The sequence below is a fragment of the Wyeomyia smithii genome, chromosome 1, assembly GCF_029784165.1.
Source record: "Wyeomyia smithii strain HCP4-BCI-WySm-NY-G18 chromosome 1, ASM2978416v1, whole genome shotgun sequence".
Taxonomy (NCBI): Eukaryota; Metazoa; Arthropoda; class Insecta; order Diptera; family Culicidae; genus Wyeomyia; species Wyeomyia smithii.
This window is the reverse complement of record NC_073694.1, coordinates 47437558-47461400: the sequence shown is the minus strand read 5'-3', so window position 1 is coordinate 47461400 and position 23843 is coordinate 47437558. Positions and strand designations below refer to the sequence as shown.

Below are 23843 nucleotides of genomic sequence, written 5' to 3'. Positions count from 1 at the left end.
ATCTGCTTTCTGTTTTAGTTAGAAATCTTTATTTACATTCTATCTCATGAAGACTTCGCTTGAGTAAGTTGGCAGAACCACTAACAGATATTGCCACAGTTTGAAATGCATTTGAAAATAAAATAAAAAACTTAAATGAACATTTTTGCGCGGAGATTCGTTGACTAAATAAAGCTCCTACTAGCTAGAAATCTAAATTAAAAGAGAGCAAGTCGAACCTAACGAGAAATGCAAAAATTTGGTGTTCAATTGGTTATCCTAACAAGCAGCATTTCACTGGCTATGTGTGTGTCAGGACATTTCCATTCCTAAATGGAATAATCATCGATGATGGTACCAGAGATGAGAAGTGCTTGGGTATATGGCAACTTTTCTAGATTCACGATACAATAATCACTCCAGGTCCAGTTCGTCCAGTTCATCCTCGTACACTATCCGCTGTCAGAACTCTTCCGGGTGATCGGGTTGCAGTTCGCACGGCCTACGGAATTCCTGGCCACGTTCATGGATCCATTTGTTAGACACTAGAAGTAGAGCAGGGATGAGCATTTGTTGAAATATTACAAAATGGCGCATATTTACCCCACTTGGTGCCAGTAAGTACGGGACAGGCAGCATGGCGCGTTGCATAGTCACCATTTCCGGACGCGTGCAGATTATACCAGAAGGCGGCGGTCCCCTTCTTCGGCCATAGCGCCGTCCGAATGCTGGGAAACACGGTTGCACCACCTTGTGCAACGTCACTCATCTGAAAGAGAAGTTAATGAAATTTACTGTTATATTTGATTCTGTTGGCTAACTTGAGCGGAATTTTTAAATTATGGAAAATATGAAATTGCATGTTTTTATCAAGTATCGAGGGCTTCTATAGCATTCAATGCCTTGAAAATGAAGGCAAAAAAAAAAAATCCATGAAAATCTTCAAAAAACCGTGTACCAATGTATGAAAAACTACTGTAACATATGCTCACCGTACTCTAATATGGGTGGATTGGAACAAATGGAACCTTTTACCATAGACTAACAAACATGACACTTTGAACAAATTATGAATCTATCCATCGGTCGGATGATAACAGTATAGTTTACGTAAGTAACACTAGCACCACCTGCTGCCGTGTTCGCATGTATTGCGACAACAGCGCTAGTGTACGTGCATGTGTCAAATTGGGAACCACGAAAAATGTATGAGATTGCATGACAGCGCCCCGAGACGGCGTTGTAGCGCGACGACTGTTATTTGAATGAAAACTTGAAATGATCGGTTTTTTTTGTGACGATGGAGATTGGTTTCATTGTTACGTTTGTTAGTCTGTGCTTTTATAGTTCATAGTACTTAAGCTAAGCATTAAGAGAAAGTGATGTCCTCAAGCCTTTACCTGCACCTTTTTACCCTATACGTTCTGAGAAAAAAGCGCTGAAACCGTGTTATAATTTGTTATAATTTATTAAAATTCATCTGACAGAGTATGTGTCTTAATGAAAAAACTTAATACTAGAACAATGCCAATAAATAATCACAAAAGGTTACCTAACGCGAATTCTATTTTTAACTTCACTCGCTAAAGACGATGATAGAATATTTGCGCTGGGTGATTATAATCTGCCAAATTCATACTGGATATATAACGACGACTAACACTGCTATTCATCGACAAATGCTTCGACCGAGCCTGAATTGACACTGGTAGAATGTATGTTGCTCACTGGATTGCAGCAACAGAACCGCTTTGTTAATGACAATGGCAGGCTGCTCGATTTGGTTTTTACCAATAGTACAGCTTGTGCAGATATTTTTGAACCACCGAGACCCTTGCTGACCATGGACAGACATCATAAACCGATTGTGCTGAGATTAGATGTTGAGCTTAATTTTATTGATGAGGAATTAGAGCGGCTCGATTTTAATCAACGTGATTTCACTGTGTTGAATCAGAGCATGCAACAAATAGACTAGATTCGATTAATGACGGTAGGATCAGTTGATGCAGCCATTGATATTTTTTACAGCGAATTGTTTAGAGTTTTCCGGACGAATATACCGTTGAAAAGAACTAAACGAAAACTGCACACAAATATGCCATGGTGGAACGCAAATATTCCGAATCTTCGAAACCGGCTTCGGAAAGCTAGAAAACGGTATTTCAAACACAGGGGTGAACCACTGAAAACTAAAATGCGTGAAATAGAGGCCCAGTACAACTCTTTGAACGCACGATGTTTTCGTGATTACATTCATCGCATTGAAAATGACGTTAAAGCTGACCCTAAATCGTTTTGGAAATACATCAACAATCGGAAATCAACGAAAGGAATACCTCAGAACACTCGTTACCAGGGAGTGCGTGCCTCTACGCCACTGGATTCTGCGAATATGTTCTCGTCTTTCTTTCAGAGTGTGACAAGTAATAACTCACCACCTTTGACTGAAACATACTTGAGCAGTATTCCGCAGTTCGACTTAAATATGCCTCGGTTGAACTGTCCGCCCAATGATGTTCTGCTCAAACTTCAATCCATCGACGGATCGAAAGGCCCTGGACCCGATCAATTGCCACCGTTCGTTGTCAAAAATTGTGCTAGTGCTCTAGCCTTGCCTGTAAGTATACTTTTCAACCGTTCTTTGAGTGAAAAATGCTTTCCCACCGTTTGGAAATCCGCTTCGATCATACCGATTCATAAATCAGGTTCGCTCAACGATGTAGAAAATTATCGCGGTTTTCCTATATTAAGTTGTTTGCCGAAAGTTTTTGAAAACATGGTACACGATGTGCTCTACCAATCTGTTAAACACGTTATCTCAGCTGATCAGCACGGATTTGTTCAGAGGCGTTCTACTACGACAAATTTGATGAGTTATGTTTCGATCCTTGTAAATCGGATGGAAAAACGGCAGCAAATTGAGCGATTTACATTGACTTTGCCAAAGCATTCGACAAGGTGCCACATACTTTAGCTGTCAAAAAGTTCAAGCGGATAGGACTTCCAGAGTGGCTGACACAATGGATTTTGTCGTACCTTACCGGACGTAATTCTCCGGTGAAGGTAGGTGAAACGTATTCTAGACCATTTGCGATTCTTTCAGGAGTACCTCAAGGTAGTATTCTGGGCCCTCTGTTGTTTATATTGTTTATAAACGATCTCTGCACGGAGCTGAAATCTCCAAAATTATTGTACGCTGACGACCTCAAGTTTTACCGTGTAGTCACAACGGTGGCTGACTGTTGTGCACTCCCAATGGATATCGACATGCTTCTGGAATGGTGTGGCCTGAACGGAATGGAAGCCAATGTGACCAAATGTTGCGTGATCCCGCCGCTTGCGTGCACCGATTGCCTTCGAGTACAAATTGGCGTCAACGAGCTTGACCCGCATGACCACAGTGAAAGATTTAGGAGTGCTTGTCGATAGCAAATTAAGGTTTACGGAGCACATTTCTGCAGTCACGGCTAAAGCTTACTCCCTATTGGGTTTTTTGAAATTCTTCGACAATATTTACACGCTAAAGATACTGTATTGCTCGTTCGTGCGCAGTGTCCTGGAATATGCGGTGCAAGTGTGGGCGCCGTATCATGCAATACACATCAACCGGTTAGAACGAGTTCAGGAACACTTTTTCTGATATGCTCTTCGATCTCTAAACTGGAGGGACAGAACTAACCTACCATCGTATGAGAGCCTGCCTGTTGATCGATTTGCCCACATTGTCGAGTAGACGAGTTTTCCTTCAACGTATGCTAATATTTGATGTGCTAACAGATCGAATAGATTGCGCGGACATTCTTGGAAAATTGCGATTTAACACACCCCTTCGAATGCTACGTCAACCTGAGTTTTTCCGCCTGCCAAATCACCGCACTCTCTATGGAATGAATAACCCATTGGATGTCTGCTGTAATTATTTTAATGATGTGATAAACATGTTTGATTTTGGTGTGTCGAAATATGTGTTTAGACTATGAATTAGTACATAAGTTAAATTTTTTTTCTGTTCACACAACATTTATTTGACACGGCACAATAAGTTAAATTGTCTGTACGATGTTTTATGTCGAAGATGAAATATAAATATAAAAGCTGTACCAGTTATATTAAAATCGAACGCATCTGCTACTGTGTTAAAGCTGGCCGACATGAAGCGTATTGGGTCAAATTGACCATATTGTGCGTCGTTGAGGCAGGTTCAACAGGGATCTTGGTCTGAGAGATCGTACGGGGGCATATATATCCAGCTGGCCGAGGATTTCCGGAGCATCGATTTTATTTAAAAGAACCTTACCAATGAATGCAGCTTGCGCCTCGAATCGTCTCTGCTCAAGAGTTTGCATTCCTAACAGCCGACAGCGATCAGTGTAGGCTGGCAGATTTGAGGAATTGCGCCAAGGGAGGAATCTCAGCGTATATCGTACAAATTTACGTTGCACGGATTCAATTCTGGCAATCCAGGAGTTGTGGAATGGACACCATACAACGGAGCAGAATTTTAAGATAGACCGCACTAGAGAGAAATACAGCGATCGGAGACAAAACGGATCACGAAACTCGTTGGCTATCTTAGACATGAATCCGAGTTGTCGATAAGCTTTAGCGACGATCTTGTTGTAGTGTTTAATTGCCTGCTCTAGATGTGTATTCCAGTTAAGTTTTTCGTTAAGAAGTACTCCAAGGTATTTGACGTTATCTGAGAGTTTAAGAAGCTCACCTTGTAGCCCAATATCATTACGCATAATTTTTTTTTACGTGTAAATGGGAAGATAGTGGTTTTTGAAGGATTTATATTTAGGCCTTCCCTATCTCACCACGAGGAAATAATGATTTTGGGGTTCCTGAACCTAGTATCAATTGGGAGCTGATTCAAAATTCGGATGTCGTAGCGGGTAGACAGCAACAATAAATAGGTAGCGGATAAGTTTAGTGTGAAATTGTGCCGGCCTCAAACCAGGGTTACGCGATTGTCCAGATAGACGGAATATTCTACTGCAGTTGTTATGCTCCGCCGTTGGTCTACAGAAAAGCTCGCTCTGACGGTTGACCGAGCAACTATGGAGCTGACGGGTCTAACGCCGTTGGTGGTTGAGGGTGACTACAATACTGGGGTTGTTGAGTGAGGTACGAGCCAGAGGGACCAGATTTTGTTGGAGGCTCTGGCGAAACCCAACATAGACCTGGTCAATGTCGGTGTCAAGAGCACCTACAGTAGAAATGGTGCAGAATCGATCATCGATGTGACGTTATATGCAGTTCAGGACTGAACACTAACTACTTCTTCTACACCATGAGCCAAGTCCTGGAGCTGCGACTGTTGAAACACTACAAATTGTGTGTAACAGCAGCTGGATAGAGGTCAAAGAGGGTTACGAACGAGGAATTGATTGTGATCGCTAACTTCCTATAGGTTAGCAAGACACAATGAATATACCTACAATCATTATAAACACTTTTAAGGTATTTATTGAAGCTTTTTAGAGGTTTGACTGAAGCCCGCCAAATGGCGGTATTGGGCACTAGAGGGTTAATGGGTCGAGTATAGCCAATACAACTCTACTTCCTGAGTTCTATGGTGAATCTAATATTCCGAATCAAATACTGTTGTGATGCTGTTATTGAAATACCGCTCTCTAATCCACAGCTTGCACATTCTCGTGTTGATCGGTTACCACCCTATCTGACGTTGGCGTTTCATACCTAGCACTATAAAGTCAGTTCTCAGCTCGTTGCAGAAATGTTTTTCTACCTAACAAAGCTCATGTGGCACCACGACTTGGAAGTTGCACGGGTGTCACTCCTATTTAAGCAGTTCATAAAGGCGATGCCTAGTTCTGCGTGCATCTTATTCTCCAAAAGCTTGTGGAAAGGCTCGTAGGGAACTTTGTTTAAGGCTCGAGTAGAGCCGAGTTAAAAGAAATTCATTCCGTTCATTCAATGTCGAGTAGTTCGAAACGTGTTGGGGTTAACATTCATAAGGTAATGTAGGGGAAAGTGTACTTGGGTGTAATTCAAATTTCTTAGTAAAGATGTGTTGACCTATAGAGCGTATCATACAAGCATCTTCACTTCAAAAGTTGCATCTTTAGAAGTTACTATGCTAATTACTGAATAACTGAGCGCGAGTGAAGAGTAATGAAAAAAACATGAATCCATTAGACACATTCTCTGCGAAGCTACACCAACAAACCAATTTTTTAAATGCATATTTCAGCAATGTAAATATTTTTCCTAGATTCTATAGTGTTTGAACCTTCCAAAAACGTAAATGTCAAATTTATAGTGTTTAAGAAACTGTAGAAAACTAATTGCAAAGTTCAAGTAAAATTAACAAAAAACTAGCGTTTTTGGTTACATATTTTTTAAATGGTTACAAATGATCAGGAGTATGTATTTATAATACATTTTTTATGTTATATGACTGTGAAATAGGTGCTTTATTCGTTGCCTAAAGGGTTTTGAAGTGAAATTTCAAATATGTTGATCTTTGGCCAATATGAAAACAGGGGTTATTTAGCGTTGTAACGTCACGAAAAAAGTACAGTTTTTTACTTCATGGAAACTCCTTACATTTAATCAAAGTAATATTTCGTTTTCTCTTTATACTCAAAAATTCCTTTAATTTGATACTAAAAGATCGTAGCTAGGTTGAATACCACTTGAGTTACAACCGGGTTTAATTTGCGTTGTAACGTCACGAAATTTTTTTTCTCCCCTTATATAATATTCGTCTATGTTTAAAAACATACTTGATGCGTCTAAATTAGTTCACGTTACATATGTCATATAACAGAGAATAAATTTTGTAAAATGGATTAATGTTTTCATTTATTAAACTATGGGTCATCCATGAGTAACGTTACATTCTAAAAAATTCTAATATTATTCTATTATATTATATTACAATTATTACGTGCGGGGGGATTGAAAATTGTCAACTTCCGCGTTACGTAACATGCGAATGTCCCCTAAGAGAAAAATTATTGACGCAATGTAACCGTATCAATTACGAGACGTGACATCACCACATTTAACGATGAGAAGAACATTTTTGAACGACCAGCAGCATATCGTGGAATAAGCTAGTTATTTATTTTTGGGGCAAGTCTAGATTAAAAAATCTTCAGCGGCAAAAATGCACTCGAATTTTCTTGAATAAGTAGTGTGAGTTTTAAAAAATCAAGGAAATATTACGGGAGCGAAAAAAGCTAAAAAGCGGCATTTTTGTGTTATTATTATAATTTTTGAAAGGTTTCTTGTATTTATTGGAATTAAGGACACATTTGTAAACTTGTTTTTAGTATAAATGCTGAATAAACTGCTAACGTACTCAGACATTGTGAAAAAACTTCAATAAAAATTAATTTAATATGTTTTACACATAATGTTATATAAGACACTTTTGAGAATATTTATGATACATATGTCACTCATGAAAAGAATTGATTTGATCATAACTCACATTCCTTCACTGAAAATCTCCAAGTTTAAGTTTGGTTCTGCAGGCCCAAACATTAAACGACAAAGTAAATTTGCTACGTAGTTTATGGATACACCCACAAACCAAGTGCATAAAGTAGAAGTAGAAATATATAAAATCATATATTGAACTATTTCATATGGAAATGCCTAAGAAATATGTGATAAATAATGGATATCGACTGATTTTTATTTTCGTGACGTTACAACGGAGTGAGAATACCCCTTGCTGAAAAATGAGCATTGTAACGTCACGAAATCTAAAAGCTTCTCAAATATAGATGTTACCAGTTATAGGCACTCTAAACAGACACTCTAAAGGCACTCTAAAGAAGAAATTGTTATAAAATTCCAAACAGAGCAGAGTTTTTGACCTTTGTAAGGAAAGTCCCGACACCTCAATTTCTCGCGCGTTGTAACGTCACGCTACATTTTTACTCCCCAAGGTAATATAAACAAAGTAAACAAATATCTTATACATCATTCTTATAGAAAGTTTTGTCTACTTTCCGAATCTGTAATACTATCAAAGAGTTTCATGAAAAAATACAAGTTAGAATTAAAATGATGCCAACAGAATAGTCAAAACGTTGTAACGTCACGGTAGAATGTGTCATTAGGTAAAGTTGGCCTCTGTCAGTCAATTTAAGTGATATAGATTTTTTGTTTGCAAATTTATTTAAGCAAGCAAATGAATAAACTATTACTGTAGAATTTTATAATTCAGAAAAAAAATCATATTCAGAGCTGCTCTTTCAAATAAAACCAGCGGACATATATTTTCATATACCCCATTCAGAGATATCAGCATTTGAAAAAAGCATACTTAAATCATTCATAACTCTTTATCCGTAGAACAAATCTTCAATGTTTAGCCACCAGAAGTTGCTTCTTTAAAGAGCCTTCTGCTCTCTTATGATTAACGCCCACTGCCCAGGCTTGAGCTGATGTCTAATTTTGATTTGAATTTCAACCAAGCACCACACTTCGAATAAAGTTTAATATCTGGAGTAGAACTTTCGTTTTCTTCAGTTGGCAGCACTTAGAAATTCTTTACCGAGAATACGTAGTCTGCGTTGTTATAATACTTGGCATTCATAGAGCCCGTGCTTCGAGATTTCATTCTCAAATCTGCAGAAGCGGCAGCTCTCGTCATCAAGTTTGCCTCACTTCTTCCGGGGAAACTTGCTCGAACAGTAATCAATTAACAGGCCTATAATCACGCTTAGCTCTTAATATGGAACCTAAGTAACACTATCGTCTTTGCGTAATTTGGTTCTATAATTAGGCTGACCAGACAGTATCGTTTTTTGAGCATTCTTAACCGTCCCATTTTCAACCATTTTGTACCGTTTTTAGATACTCATTTGAAAATTCAAAAAGAATCTTTACATTATAATTTCCTAAAACGTAGAATGGGTTTCGAAGCTGGCAGGATTTTGTCAATACTACCGAGTAAGTTTTGTGCCCTCATGGCGCAAAATTAACTCCTGGGCACTGGAAAGAAACTCTTTCAAATTTCACGACCAAAACCAAATAACACTCGTCTACGTGAAATTTCATCAAATGCTAAGTATTATACAGAATGAGGCAGGTTTACCAAAGCAATGATTAATTATTTGTATGCTTTAGCTAAAGAACATTTTTAAATAGTACTTTTTCCCATTTTTCCCTCGATAAAATCCGGGCAGCGTATCTATAATATTTGTTGACTGTCATACAGTCCCTCTAAAATTATGGGTCAGTCAACGTATTGTCTGAATGTTCAGAAATAAATACAAAATTGGAGAAGTCATCAACTACCAATGTTTCACTATCTATCTCTGTGTTCTGAAGTGTACTTTCGTTCAACAATTAGTTCCCCTGCAGCAGATGTGTGTAAATCGGTTAAGGAGCAAAATATCACTTACATAGCAAAATAAACCACTATGAGTCACTTTTGCATTCAAAATCATTTGTTTATAAAATCGTCAAAATACATCACAAAAGTTATTTCATTGTTGTGAAAGCCTGATAATAAGTTAAAATAACTTAAGTCTTGATGCATTATCATGCAAAAGTAATAAACAGAGCCTGGACTGACCCACAATTGTGCGCCGTAAAATGTAACATTATTACAATTCAGGATCACTTCGTTTAGTGCACCGGGTAGGATTATTATTTTTTGTGACATTTGTAAATTTAAATCATTTCAATCGTATAAATAAGGTTACAACCAAGTTAAAAAATACCATGGTTTATGAAAATTACTCAGTTCCGTGAGAATAAACGTATTTTCGTAAAATGACCCGTAATTGTGGAGGGACTGGATATTGTCTATAATATTCCAATCGCCTCCCAGTTGGTCTCGGGGGATCGATTCCCGATCAGGTCCAGGATCTTTTCGAGCTGGAAATTTTCTCGACTCAGCACTGGGGCACGGTGTATCGTTGTTCTTATCCTACAACATGCAAAATGTGCCAAAACCAATATCGATAACGAATTCTCTCAACTAATCTCGTTGATCGAGACCGTGTTAGCCCCCAGGCCAGCGTGCGATACTATTTTTGTAATTTTGAAATCTTATCAAATTCGGAGTCGTCGTCTAGTGAACCCCTCGCTGCTTTATAAAAAACGGACTGTATAAGAAATCATTTGCGACAGAGCAGCGTGAAATCATAACATAGTTCAAGCAGCACTGTCACAACCTGCAGTCGGTCATAGACGTACAATTTAGTTAGACAGGTGTTAATATTCTATGATTAACATGTTTCCGAAAAATATAACACGCGGTTGTCATTGTCGAGTTACTATTGAGCTAAGTACTTACATAGAAGAGCACAGTTGCGATGCGGTTTCCCGTTCCGAGGCTTTTGAAAGCATTCTTTTCCTCCCTCCGGGCGAAGTCAAAGTGCGGCTCGTAGTGGCCACCAATGCCATAGTTGACAACCTGCAGCTCTTCGGCTGTCGTCTGAGAGAGGCCCGTCATATCCTCTACCCGTTGTCCAATGGACTTAATATACGGATGTTCCTCATCCTTCAACCAAGCCGACTTGCTGATCCGATAGTTGGCAACTTCCAGCTCGCCCGTTTTATAGTTCTGTACTGTCGCCCGGCGGAATCGCGGTTTGGCTAATCTTTTTATAACTTCAATTTCCTTGTCAGACATGACGTCATGGTAGATAACGATATACGGTTTCAGGTGAGCTTCTTCTAGTTTCAGTGGAGCCAACTTGAGGAAAGCTGATTCATTGGTAACATATCTACAGGACAGCTTTGATAGATACTCAATAGTTCGGTTGGCTTCTCCTCGGCACAACTGCTCGTACAGTTTGCGTTCCGATGTGTCATACGCATTCGGGCCCATATCAGTACGAATTTGCTGTAATAGGATACTTTTAGTTGGATGTTAAAAAGATTGCTTTGACCATACTTACAGTGGTGGTATCCACCGGAACATTCTCACTACCATCGTCGCCGCGGAGCGCTTTCTGGGTAGCTTCTTTTTCCAATTCCTTCTCGTAGTAAGCTTTATTTCCAATGGCTCTCTCATGGTTTGGGACCAGCTCCAGCAGTTCATTGGTCATCACCAGTGCGGTTTGCATGTTTCCTAAAAATGAGATTCAAAATTATTTAAGTTTATTCTTGTTAGGATCAAACTTACATTAACCCGAATCAACCCAATGTTGCCATTTAACATTTCTTGACTTAAAGTGAAATTGAATGACATTTCCATCATTTGGCTATACTTTTATGAACACCAATATAGCTATCCAGAGTTGAAGAAAGTTAAATATTCAGGGGAATTCTGAGCTAATTTGGGTTAATCCAAATGGTATGTGGCTCTAGTCAGATCGAATGAAAAAATGTTTCAGAAAGCTACAGAAAAAATTGAGTTGTTTAGTTAGTATTGAATATATTTTATTTGGATTTAAAATCGAAACGAATCTGGCCAAACACATATGTTAAATGAATAAAACTTTTGTTTTGTAGTACATATTATTTGGAGTAGGTATGACATAATTCAGCCAACAATAAATAATAATTTGATTGTGCCTGTAAACAATTTCATTAATGCACTTTAACTATTTCTACAAGGTGTTTTTTTTTTGCAATTCATGTGCTAGACAAGTGAGCGTGCGAATTCATGTTCATGAACTGAGCTTGAACCTACCTTCTTTGAACGTGGAAAATGCCAGATACTCCAATACGTCAGCCTTCGTCGTTGTGCGGTTAACCTCGTGCGAGAGCCGATCCATCGCCTCTCGCATCCACAGCATGGTGTGGTAATAATCTCCATTCAGATACATTTGCCGTCCAAGCTCAAAGCAATCGCCGGCTGACATTTCGGTACTGTACTGTACACCGTTCAGTTCACCCCGAGCCACCGAAGCTGTGTTTAATTTATATGTGTCCTGTAGCCGCATTAGAGCCACAGCTGCCCCGTTTAGATCTTCGTCGGAGGGAAACTTCAGTACGTCCCTGTAGTTGGTAACATTCTCCAAAAAATCTGCTCCTACATCGTAGGACATCAGACTTTCCACTTCACGCCAATCGGTTGTGAGTCGTTTGAGCAGCAAGAACGCGTTAACCGGGTTGGAAAGATATGCACTGATATCTTTCGCGGCTTCTGCGTGCTCACGTTGGTATTCTAAACTTTTCCTGTAAGTTATGAACAAACACGTGTTTCGAATCAATCCATGCTGTGATGATGAGTGAGTTTAGTAATTCACTTACCGCCGTAATCGCTCTAGTTTTTCCTCCTGCACGCGGATGTACTTTTCTAGATTGGTGATCAACACGACCTCTGTTTCCATCAGCTCTTCCATATCTGCCAGTGCCGTGAACAGCTCAGAACGGGCCATGTGGAAGCAGGCAGCCAGAGCTAGAAGTAGCGTTGTCCAAAGGGCTCCTGACCTCATGTGTGCTTTGCTGAGATTCATCGTAGTGAATAGTTGCATCTAGATGAGGGAAACATATTTTAATGTTGAGTGTTTCAGGCAACTTGACTTGTAGGAGCATAATTGTAATTACAAGATTTGCAAAGTAGGTCCAATAGAATTCGAAATTATAAGGCCTAATGAATTTAAAATGTTGTAATAGTTCAAACCCAACAAACGGTTTGTTGAATAGCATTTCATTAACAGCTGTCGTTCAAACACTGAATAGCAACCGGACAATGTTTTAGTTAACATAGTTTTGAAACTGTCAACATTGGTAGAGTCATCTCTGAAAAAATGTGTTCCGATCGATTTACATGTTTAACCTTCTGCTATCGTTTGGCTTTCAATGTTTAACCTAAAACCTGATCAATAGTGATCAATAAAATTATAACTTGCCAATAAACTGACATTGTTAAATTTGGTTTAACCATTTGGTACCTTGAGAAACAGATTAATTTCACCTAAGATCAGTTAGCATTCCTAATGAAATATTCCAAAATTATAGAAAAAGATATATAGATCAATTGAGGTGCAAATTTTAGTAAAGTCCTAGAGTTAAAAACATAATTTGAAAATGTCAAGCGCCGAATCCAGAAGCGTTTTGTTTTATTCAAGTCTTGGAAAGATTTATTATTGCATTGAATGTTTACTCTAATATAGGATTTGCAATCCCGGGAACGAATTCCCGGGAATTACCTTTTCCCGGGATTCCCGGATTTCGGAAACAGAAATATTGATTCACGGGATCCCGGGATTCCCGAGTTCCTTGAAAAATTCCGCAAGATTTACTGTAGTTTTCTATGCAAAAGTGCAATAAAACCATATACATACCCTATCAGAACACTAAACTAACAGCACTAAAGTGTCCCTATACGTAGCAAATATTTGAAATGACGGACAACATTTGTTCGCCTTGTATTATGAAATTATTGTGTTGATTGTCAAAAATATTTGCTGTCTTTTTCAGTGAACGAAAAATCAAGCCAATATTCGCTTCATCTAATGTCGTTCTTTGCTAGTTAGTTTACCAATGAATGAATACTTGAATTTTTGAATTGATAGAAATTTTTTATATCTGTAAATTTATAAAAAAAAATTGGAACCCGTAAATCAATGCGACCTGAAATAAATAATTTAATAAAACTCAAAGTCAGAGTAACTTGGGTCGTGGCCGCGATTGTTACTCAGGCATGCGAATGCTTTAAAACAGGCTTCTTTTGGTTCGTATCGAACTGATTATAATGATCCAGTTAATCAATCCAAATTCCTACTCTCTTATCAATGGTGATACTAACTCCAAAGCAGCATATATGTTATCCCGAAGAACATTTTGCCCAAAAAAGGCGTACAAAATATAGCAATTCTAGTGAAATGTAGTAAGAGCTGAAATCGGTTATAACTATTTTAGAATTCAAATACAAATTTTCAATTCGGTTTTCATGCGATTTGTTACCTTCAATGAATGAACTTATTTTTAAGTCTCATTTTTGCTAAGATTTTTTTTCATTCCCGTTTATCGGGAAATAAATTCTCGGGAATATTGCAAACCCTACTCTAATATTGGCAAATTAATCGTTTAACTGGCTATAAGCCAACAAGTTAATATCACAATTTAATTTTAGTCAAGGTGCTGCTAATCTAAATAAATCATACCTGAATGGACGATTTCAGAATGTTGTTTACAATAATATTATGCCTTTATTCAGTTCAATTGATTCAGGAGTTCCACAAGGTTCAGTGTTGGGCCCATTACCCTTTTCTCTATTTAAAAATGATTTGCCATCATCTCTGGATTTTTGTGCCGATGATGTCCAAATTTATCGAGGTATGGCTGGTAATATCAATATTGAGGATATGGCCCGAAAAATCACTCATGACCTCGAAAAGGTGTTTCGATGGTCTAAAAGCAATCTACTTTTGGCTAACCCTTTTAAAACCAAAGCGATGTTTATTAGTAAACATAAAAAACCACCTACTCCACCTTAATTGATTTTCGACGGTCAGTTTGTCGAGTATTTCAATAAATAAGAAAATCTCGGTGTAATATTCACCAAAAATTTGACATGGGATTCATATATAAATTCTCAATGTGGTAGAACTTACGGCACCTTAAAGCGTCTGAATACGGTAGCAAGGCACCTGAGCACAATTACTAATGTTCAAGTCGCTGTTTCTTCCATATTTCACATATGGACAATTTATGTACACAAATGCCTCATCCGTTTCACTTAACAGGTAAGGGTTGCATTAAACTCATGTGTCAGATATGTGCACAAACTGAACAGGTGTTCTAGTGGGTCACGTTACCACGAATCTCTCATGGGGTGGGTGTTACTCATTTACCAAACTCCAGTTTATGAGTAATACTAGAACAATAAGTTTAGTGGTGCCGATACACTCAGCCACCTACTATGGACAATCAATGTTTGTGAGGGGCATTGTTTACTGTAAAAGTTTATCTACACATTAAAGTCAACTGAAAATGTCGTTAGTTTTAGAAAGGGTTTACTTGGGGAGCTTGATCGCATGCAATGCAATAATATAACAAATTATGCAATGTAATGTCATCTCAATACAGAAACTTGTAGTTATATATGCATATAGAATTAAACTTCCTCCATTGTGTAACAATTAAAAAAGGAAGATTTCTTAAGTTAAATAAATTATGAATAACGAAATAAACATAAATAAATAGAAGATAGTTGTCTTCAAGAAGGAGAGTTTCCATTGTCTAAATTTCAACAGGTTATGGGCCCAGTTCTCCAGTAGTACGAGTTTCAGTGAAAGTTTCGAAGTCAAAGAAAAAGTCTGGAGTATATCGGCCAAGGAGTACACCCCTGATGACAGCATCAACAGCGGTGGGCCAGTTGCAGGCGACAGCAAGGGCAGGATCAAACCAACTACAGACGACCCGAAAGGTCTCACCAACGATCAAACCGTTGATGAGATCAAAATGACTTTGACACAATTTCTTGGTATAGCCCCTACCCAAGTAATTCTGATGAAACAAAAATCATGAGGCGAAAACAGTCAGCGAACTGGAATTTCCCTTGTAAATTATTTAATTCATTTTAACCGCAGTGAGGTTAATAACTTAAAATTTTTTGAAAAAGCACATGCTTTATATAACGTGCGTGTAAAATGGGAATTATATCGAAAGTTTGGCGGAGGTGAAAAGCATATCACCCAATGCCGTGTTTGCCAACGTTATGGCCATGGTTCAAAGTTTTGTAACATGGACCAAAAATGCCTCATTTGTGGAGACTCTTCTCACAAAAAGGACACATGTCCTGTGAAAGAGAGTAAAAATTTTCGCTGTGCGAATTGTAACGGCAACCATATGTCGAATTTTTATCAATGCCCAGCCCGTTTAGCAATTGTTAAGGCAAGGCAAGGTAAACAAAATTCAAAACAAAATTCTTCAAGCGTACCAGTGACATACCCGTTCCACTTATGTTGCATACCCGTTTAACTTATGCACAGGTTACAGGTAGTTCGAACATTATACCGCCTAGTGTTGGTAGTTCGAAAATGACCGTTAATATGGGTAAGCAAAACACGCTAGAAAATAATTGTACACCTATTACTCCAGCTAATATTGCTGCCGAAAATATTTTTTCTAATGTCAACTGCCTGGGGCCTATTACGGCAGGTAAACTATCTTTTTTGCAACAGGCAATGTTCGATGTTATGAACGCCATGTTGCAGGCAAAATCAATGTTTGAAGCCATTCAGATAGGCACAAATTTTACTATTAAAATTGTTTCTAATTTAAAATTTAGCAATGATTTTAAATAAAACAGTTAAAATATTAAATTGGAATGCTCGCTCATTGAAGGCCAATGAGAATGAGCTTTTTAATTTTTTAACAGTAAATAATGTGCATATTGCAATTATTACTGAAACATTTTTGAAACCTAACATAAAATTAAAATATGATACGTGGTTCATAGATATGATAGGATTCAGGGTTCCGGCGGTGGAGTTGCAATTGTTATTCATCGCCGATTCAAACATCGTGCTCTTCCCCATCTTGAGATGAAAGTTATTGAAACTTTGGGAATTGAAGTTCAAACTGAACTTGGGATTTTATTTATTGCCGCAGCATATTTACCATTTCAATGCACACGCGAGCACAAAAATTATTTTAAAGGTGATTTACAAAAACTCACCAGAAATCGTTCGAAATTTTTTATAATCGGCGATTTTAACGCTAAACATCGATCATGGAATAACTCTCAAAGTAATTCCAATGGCAAAATTTTATTCAATGATTGTTCTTCAGGATACTATTCTATTTTGTCTCCGAATAGTCCTACATGCTTTTCTTCTGTAAGAAACCCTTCAACAATTGATTTGGTGCTTACAGATCAAAGTCATGTATGTAGTGATTTGATCACACATGCTTTTTTTGATTCTGACCATCTTCCAATAACTTTTTCTTTATCACATGAATCAGTTTTAAACCCTATGAGCTCTGTTTTTAATTATAACAAGGCTAATTGGGAAAGATACAAAACTCATATTAAGAGAAATTTCAATAATGAGCTTGATTTGCAAAACGAAGTGAATATTAATTCCGCTTTGGAAGCATCAGAATGTGCAATTGTTGATGCCAGGAATTATTCTGTTGCAAAGGCTCAAGTGAAATTTGATTCACCAATAATTGACGAAAATCTTCAACTTCTAATTCGTTTGGAAAATGTCCGCAGACGTCAATATCAACGTTCTCGTGACCCTGTTTTTAAAACTATTTATAAAGATTTACAGAAAGAGATCAAACATAGATTTACTCTTCTGAGAAATCAAAATTTTGAGACTAAAGTTGAAAAATTGAAACCATATTCAAAACCTTTTTGGAAGCTGTCGAAGATTCTTAAGAAACCTTCAAAGCCTATTCCAGTTTTAAAAGATGGTGAACGTTTTCTTGTATCCAATGAACAAAAGGCTCAAAGACTTGCTCAGCAGTTTGAGAGTGTTCATAACTCAAATTTGAATTTTGTGAGTCCAATTGAAAATGAAGTCACACGTCAATTTGATTTAATTTCTTCCCATAATTTTTTACCTGCAGAAATAATTAAAACTAACTTGAATGACATTAAATCAATTATTAAAAATTTCAAAAATATGAAAGCACCTGGTGACGATGGAATCTTTAATATACTAATTCAACATCTCCCTGAGAGCACAATGGAATTTTTAGTGAAAATTTTCAATTGCTGCTTCAAAATTGCATATTTTCCCAAATTATGGAAAAATGCAAGAATTACTCCAATTTTAAAACCGGATAAGAACCCAGCTGAAGTTTTAAGTTATCGACCAATCAGTTTGCTTTCTTCAATAAGTAAACTGTTTGAGAGAATTATTCTTAACAGAATGATGTCACACATCAACGAAAATTCAATTTTTGCAAATGAACAGTTTGGATTTCGCCATGGGCATTCCACAACTCATCAATTGCTCAGAGTTACTAATATGATACGAGCTAACAAATCTGAAGGTTATTCCACTGGAGCTGCTCTTTTAGACATAGAAAAAGCATTCGACAGTGTTTGGCATAAAGGTTTGATTGCGAAATTGCAAACTTTTAATTTTCCAATTTTCCTAATCAAAATTTTAAAAAATTTTCTTACTGATCGAACTCTGCAGGTTGTCTATCAGAATTCAAAATCTAATAGATTTCCTGTCAGAGCAGGTGTACCTCAAGGTTCAGTCTTGGATCCAGTCCTGTACAACATATTCACTTCAGATCTTCCTGATTTGCCTCCAGGATGCACAAAGTCATTATTCTGCGATGACACAAGCATTTCCGTAAAAGGAAAAAGTCTTCGTGTCATATGCAGTCGATTGCAGAAAAGTTTAGATATTTTTTCTTCCTACGTGCAAAAGTGGAAAATCTCTCCCAATGCTTCTAAAACTCAAATGATAATTTTTCCGCATAAGCCTAGGGCTTCTTTCCTCAAGCCAAACAATAATCACGTTGTCAAGATGAATGGGGTTATTTTAAGTTGGTCCGACAAGGTTAAGTACTTGGGACTAATTTATGATAAAAAACTTATTTTCAAAGAGCACATTGAGAGTATACAAGCCAAGTGCATCAAATATACGAGATGTTTATATCCTCTCATTAACAGGAATTCTAAACTTTGTTTAAAGAACAAACTTTTGATTTACAAACAAATTTTTAGACCAGCAATGCTATATGCTGTACCGATCTGGTCAAGTTGCTGTTCAACAAGGAAGAAAACGCTCCAAAGGATTCAGAATAACATTCTGAAAATGATTTTGAAGCGTCCTCCTTGGTTTGGTACACTCGAATTACATAGACTTACTGGTGTTGAACCATTAGAAGCTATGTCAAATAAAATTAATAACAATTTTCGACAAAAATCGTTGCAATCCTCAATTGCTACGATAAGCTCTCTTTATAGCCAATAAGTTAGCAATTAAGTTAGTTGTAAGTTTACTTCCCCTTTTCTGACAAGTAGGTTTAAATCCCTACGAATGATAAGTCCTAATTGCGAAAGCAAACAAATCCTAACAATTAAAATTACAAATTTCTAACAGTGTTGAGAAGTCACCATTTGTGATTGGACACACATACTCATTATTTACTAATATTTATCATAAATACTTAAGCTACTAACAAATCCCCCCTTAAAAAAAAAAAATACAGACGACCTGTTGGTGCCAAGCGCTTCAACCATGATGCTGATTCAACGGCGAAGCATCATAGTTGGTATATTCGGTGGAGACGAGGCTGAATTTACACCATGGAAGTGGCATCAAATTCATCAATCGACGTTTAAAGCTGCATCATTCGCTTGTGTCAACCCCACTAGAAAAGCCATTTGCTGTTCCAGTTCCTAACACTACTTCGGAAGAAGAAGATGTCAGACAAGTGGAACATCACAATCGGCATGAGGAGGACGATGTAGCAATCGACTAAATATGCTGTACCATATCTAACGAGCTGCTTTAGAAGATGATGAAGATGCACTGCACATATTCAAAGGAGTGCATAGATACCCTCGGGCTTATCAACACAGAGGAACATTGGCTGCCATGAATGTGCGCCGGCAGCTTTATTCGTTAAAACAAACGCAGTTTGCCAACCTGAACGAATTGGTTTCGGTTCACTCTAAATTGTGCTTAGTTGTGCAGATCCGCTTAGCACACACATGGGGAAGGTTAGGATGTTTCTGGGAGCACTTTCTGAAAAGTATAGCCACGTGATAGTCGCCTTTTTATTACTTACGGAAGAAATACTACAACAGAAGCCGCTGGATGACTTGCATCGCATGCTGTTCGATGCTGAATTGGTACTACCATGACCGAGACCTTTCGAAAACACGGTCATGCTCGTAGAAGAAAGTAGAGTAAACAAGTTCGTTGCTTCGACCGAATTACCCCCGCAATTGTCCTGTACATTTAACAGTCGGCTGCGAAGTCTATGTATAGTAAACAGAAGGTCAAATTTCGATACGGAATGTAGCTCCAAGGCTTTGCTTTACAGTAACCAGTGCCCGGCCTTTGGATAGATAAAATGTAGAATAGTTGTTTTGGATTCAATAAATTTTATTATCACTTCACAGTTCGTAGTTAGAAGAAAGAGAATATTTCAAGATCGAGTTTTCTCATATATTTTTTATCTGCTCCTCCAACGCAAATATCGATGAAGTAGCGACCCTTCTCGATCTAAGTATCTCCATATTTCCATTCTAATTTTTATCTCGTCATGAAGCCATAAATAATTTGAACATGACAGCAAAAGGGTGACATTGACCGCAATGGAATTTTACTCTTATCTTCATTACCGGCTATACCAGTGCAAATCATGTAAAGCAGAGATCTGTTAACTACTTGTGTGAAGGTGAATAGTGCAGTAGAACATCTGAATTCTTTCACTGCCGTACATAGGATGCCGGACAAATTCCACTGCTGACGACTGCCTTACATTAACAGTTCATTTCAAGAAATAGTTTCAGTGATCAACAGTGATCAGTACTAATGCTCAAACGAACCTCTGAAGGTTCTCAATTATTTCATCAATGCGGCTTTCTCACCTCCACTTTGCCAGTTGGCGGTCATTGAGGTACAGAATAAAATTGATTGGAAGAAGATGAACACAACGATCAAGTCTGCAGCATTAACCTTTTCGATCATTTCCAATTCCATACCAAATGGTCTTGAAAGAAACCTTTGAAATATCGAGCCACATTCTATGAGCCAAAAGCCACCACGACATGATTCAAAGAATGAACATCCGAGCACTAAGTGATGCAGTGTGAAACTCTGGGTAGAAAGGAAACCTACTACCATACAATTGTAATGATGCTGTCAGCGGATTCAGTACGTAACACGTAAGACGCGGCACCAATTTGGTTTTATTGTCGTTCCGCGTTTAGATATTGCCAATCCAACCCAGCAGCAAACCACTTTAAAACAAACGAAGCACACAACACTCCCAAAACGATCATAGTTGACGATCTCTCTGCTTTTATAATGCATTTTGTGCTATTGCGGTGGAAGTGCTATTCACACTGCTGCACCACAATCCGTTCCTCCTTTTCTAACCAACATCAAATGTTTTGTTTTCCTTTTCCACGATAAACGTTGTGCAAGAATGCAGCATCACGACTACATCTGTTAAATTCCCGTTGTCAGTCCAATTACAAAAGCGAAAAGTAAAGGCTTGAACAATTAATCTATGAGGCAAAAAATTATGATTCGATTTTTTTTGTTTGAAATATAACCACATAATTCAATGCGTGTATTAGCGCTAGAAAAACTGACTACGTGACGAAAAGATTGCCGCCCACGCGTAACCGGATCGTTCCTAGAGTCGATCATCTGCTTTTCCGTTTTTCTTATCCAGCTTTTCCCATCTTCTTTCATCGCCACACAGTGTTTCTGGGGTACATACATCAAACCAAATGCTGAGAGTAATGTGTTTACCACATCTTACGATTCATAGCTGTAATGTAAGGCATACAGCGAAATGATAAGCCTGGTAGATTCTTTCATCATACCACGTAGCTCTGGAATTTAATTCCAGAATAGAAAATGTCATGTGATGAATAAATCTCGAAATGGATTGTGTAGTTCCTTATCGCCTATTTTCCAACCGGTACTTCAAAATGCGAATTACAGATCATCTTTTTCGTCTTATCTCAATTTTAATTAAGCATTGTTGGTACTTGCCGGTTTATACGAAAACCCGAACTATCTGCAAGATACAATTGATGCAAGAATATTTTTACCACAAAACAAGCACGGTCGATTGAAAAAACCTTGTTACTAAACTAAACTTGAGATAACACGCTTTATTCTTAGAACTTTGGTTCAAATGCACTTACCCTCCAAAAAAACTGATGATGAAGAAAACAAGCACTGCACTACGCTTCCCGACCGAAAATATTCTTCTGATCACACTCAAATTTTCTTTCTAATAGAAGATTCAGAATATCACGTACAGCTTCCAGCAATCACTCATTCCAAATTTTCGGCGATAGCATCTATCGCTGGTAACTTCCTGTTTGTATTTGATTTCTTTCGTAGAACTTTGCACAATTTGAGAGCGAAGATTTTGATTAACACACTGATTTGTTTATGTTACAGCGCCCGTGTGCTATCTTAACCAGCGGCAATAGATACAGATGTGCGCAAGCGAGACGTCAAGCTACAGATCGATAATGCATGTCGCCTGTCCGACTGGTGCTGAACAGTTTATGAATGGAGATGCAACTCCATCGGTACACGAGAATGCTGCGACACTGACAGTGAACCGACTTGGAAGACGACTAGTGAATGACTGGCCGAATGAATGAACACGAGCGTGGGTGAAATGAGAGAAATACACGTTTCCAACAGGAATGAAAGAGAACGCTAGCGAAGCAGTTGTCAAATCAAGTCGATTCCAAATTCGAGTCATGAGGGTTGCCAGTTGAATGGTGAGCTGGAAGATTTGTCGTAAGTTTCGTCTCTTTTCGTATGTGGAATAATATTACAAATAGCTATTACTATTTTTTTTATCAATAACAGAACTTCCAATCAGAGTCAAAGTATTGAGCCTTGTAAATTGGAACATGTAGTTTGTTAGTAACTTGTAATATAAGACTGTGGTTAAGGCTTGGGCTTTAGGATGTGAGACTTCGAACACGAATTTGAGGCGCTCAATTTTGCTTGAATATTTAAATCAAATAAACAAGTACTTATGGTTTAGAATTCCCCATTTGTGACTTCAAGCTTTGAAATTGGGGACTTGTTATTTTAGACAAGACATAATAACATCGGATAAAATTAATCGCTGAAGAGATGCTTTAACTTGTTAAATAAGACCGATGTTTTTGATTTCAATGTATATTTAATATTTCGATGAAATTTAGTAAAAATGATAAAACTTCGCCGTAATTTCGACAGCCTTAAAATCTGCTTTGGTGAAACTCTCAAAATTAATGCAGAAACCTCTTAAAATACTTCACATAATTTCTGAGTTTTGCGGCAATTACCCGGAGAGGTGGCATCCCTACGGTCGGCACAAGTTACTATGGACAGTATCTAGTATATTCATTGCCTTGTCGCCGGAAATAAAAACGGCGGATGTAGCATGTTTACTTGGTCGTTGCTTGTCATACGGATTTAGCACTTCATCATCTTTATTTCATTTGCCAATCTTTTTCGATCGATCTCCGCAATATACATCCATCATTATGTACGGGCTCAGGGACTTCTCAGACGCAGGATTGAGCTGATAAAGACTATCGATTTTGCGCGCTCATCAACCTTTTTCTTGGGCTCCTGTTTACAACTATTCTTTTCAATACTCTTCTTCTTAGCTTCATACTCTGCATTCCTGCTTCTTCTGATCAGCGCCTTCCGACGAGTTTCCATCTGTGGTGTCCGTTCATCTCGTTACACTTTTTCTTCCGCTTATCAGCTTCATCCACCAGCTTCGTCTTAGCCATCATTATCGTTAGATCGTGCTCAAGCCGGACCGTGATAAAATGAGTGAACTTATCCGGAAGCCCTAGGAGAACTAGCGCAACCTTGAGTCATTCTTGCACTACAAACCCAGCATTCTCTAACGGAACGTACAGTTTCTCGATCGCAGCGAAATATGCCTCCATATCCTCTCCAATCCTGTAGTTGAGAGTTGTGATCGTCTTCAGAGTTGGTATCATCTGTTCTAGAGTCAATTTGCTATGATGGTTCTTCAGTGCGTTCAAGATGATTTTGAAGTGTCCGTGGACCGAATCAAATATCTTGCTCCACATACTGTCACAGACCTTCACGTCGCAGCAACACCTATACACTTAAATAATTCAACTTGACAACCAGTGTTTCCATAATCACAATCGTACCAGAACTTTCTAGAATAAAACATTGATCTTCAATCAGTGAACACAAGCTTGCTTCCGCCGAGAACAGTCTGAAACCGGTAGCCAGTGGCCGTAT

At 38.0% G+C, this 23843-nt stretch overlaps 1 protein-coding gene across 1 annotated transcript; it reads right to left on the bottom strand.

Annotated features, from left to right (window-relative positions):
* Positions 1 to 11: 11 nt before the first annotated feature.
* On the bottom strand, positions 12 to 22194 carry LOC129718578 (prolyl 4-hydroxylase subunit alpha-1-like). Its single transcript, XM_055669486.1, has 7 exons — positions 21746 to 22194; positions 12181 to 12404; positions 11618 to 12105; positions 10881 to 11053; positions 10274 to 10825; positions 583 to 748; positions 12 to 524 (listed from the first exon to the last, which is right to left on the bottom strand). The coding sequence occupies exons 2-7, from the start codon at positions 12402 to 12404 to the stop codon at positions 442 to 444; spliced, it is 1686 nt and encodes a 561-aa protein (XP_055525461.1). The 5' UTR covers positions 21746 to 22194; the 3' UTR covers positions 12 to 441.
* Positions 22195 to 23843: the final 1649 nt, after the last annotated feature.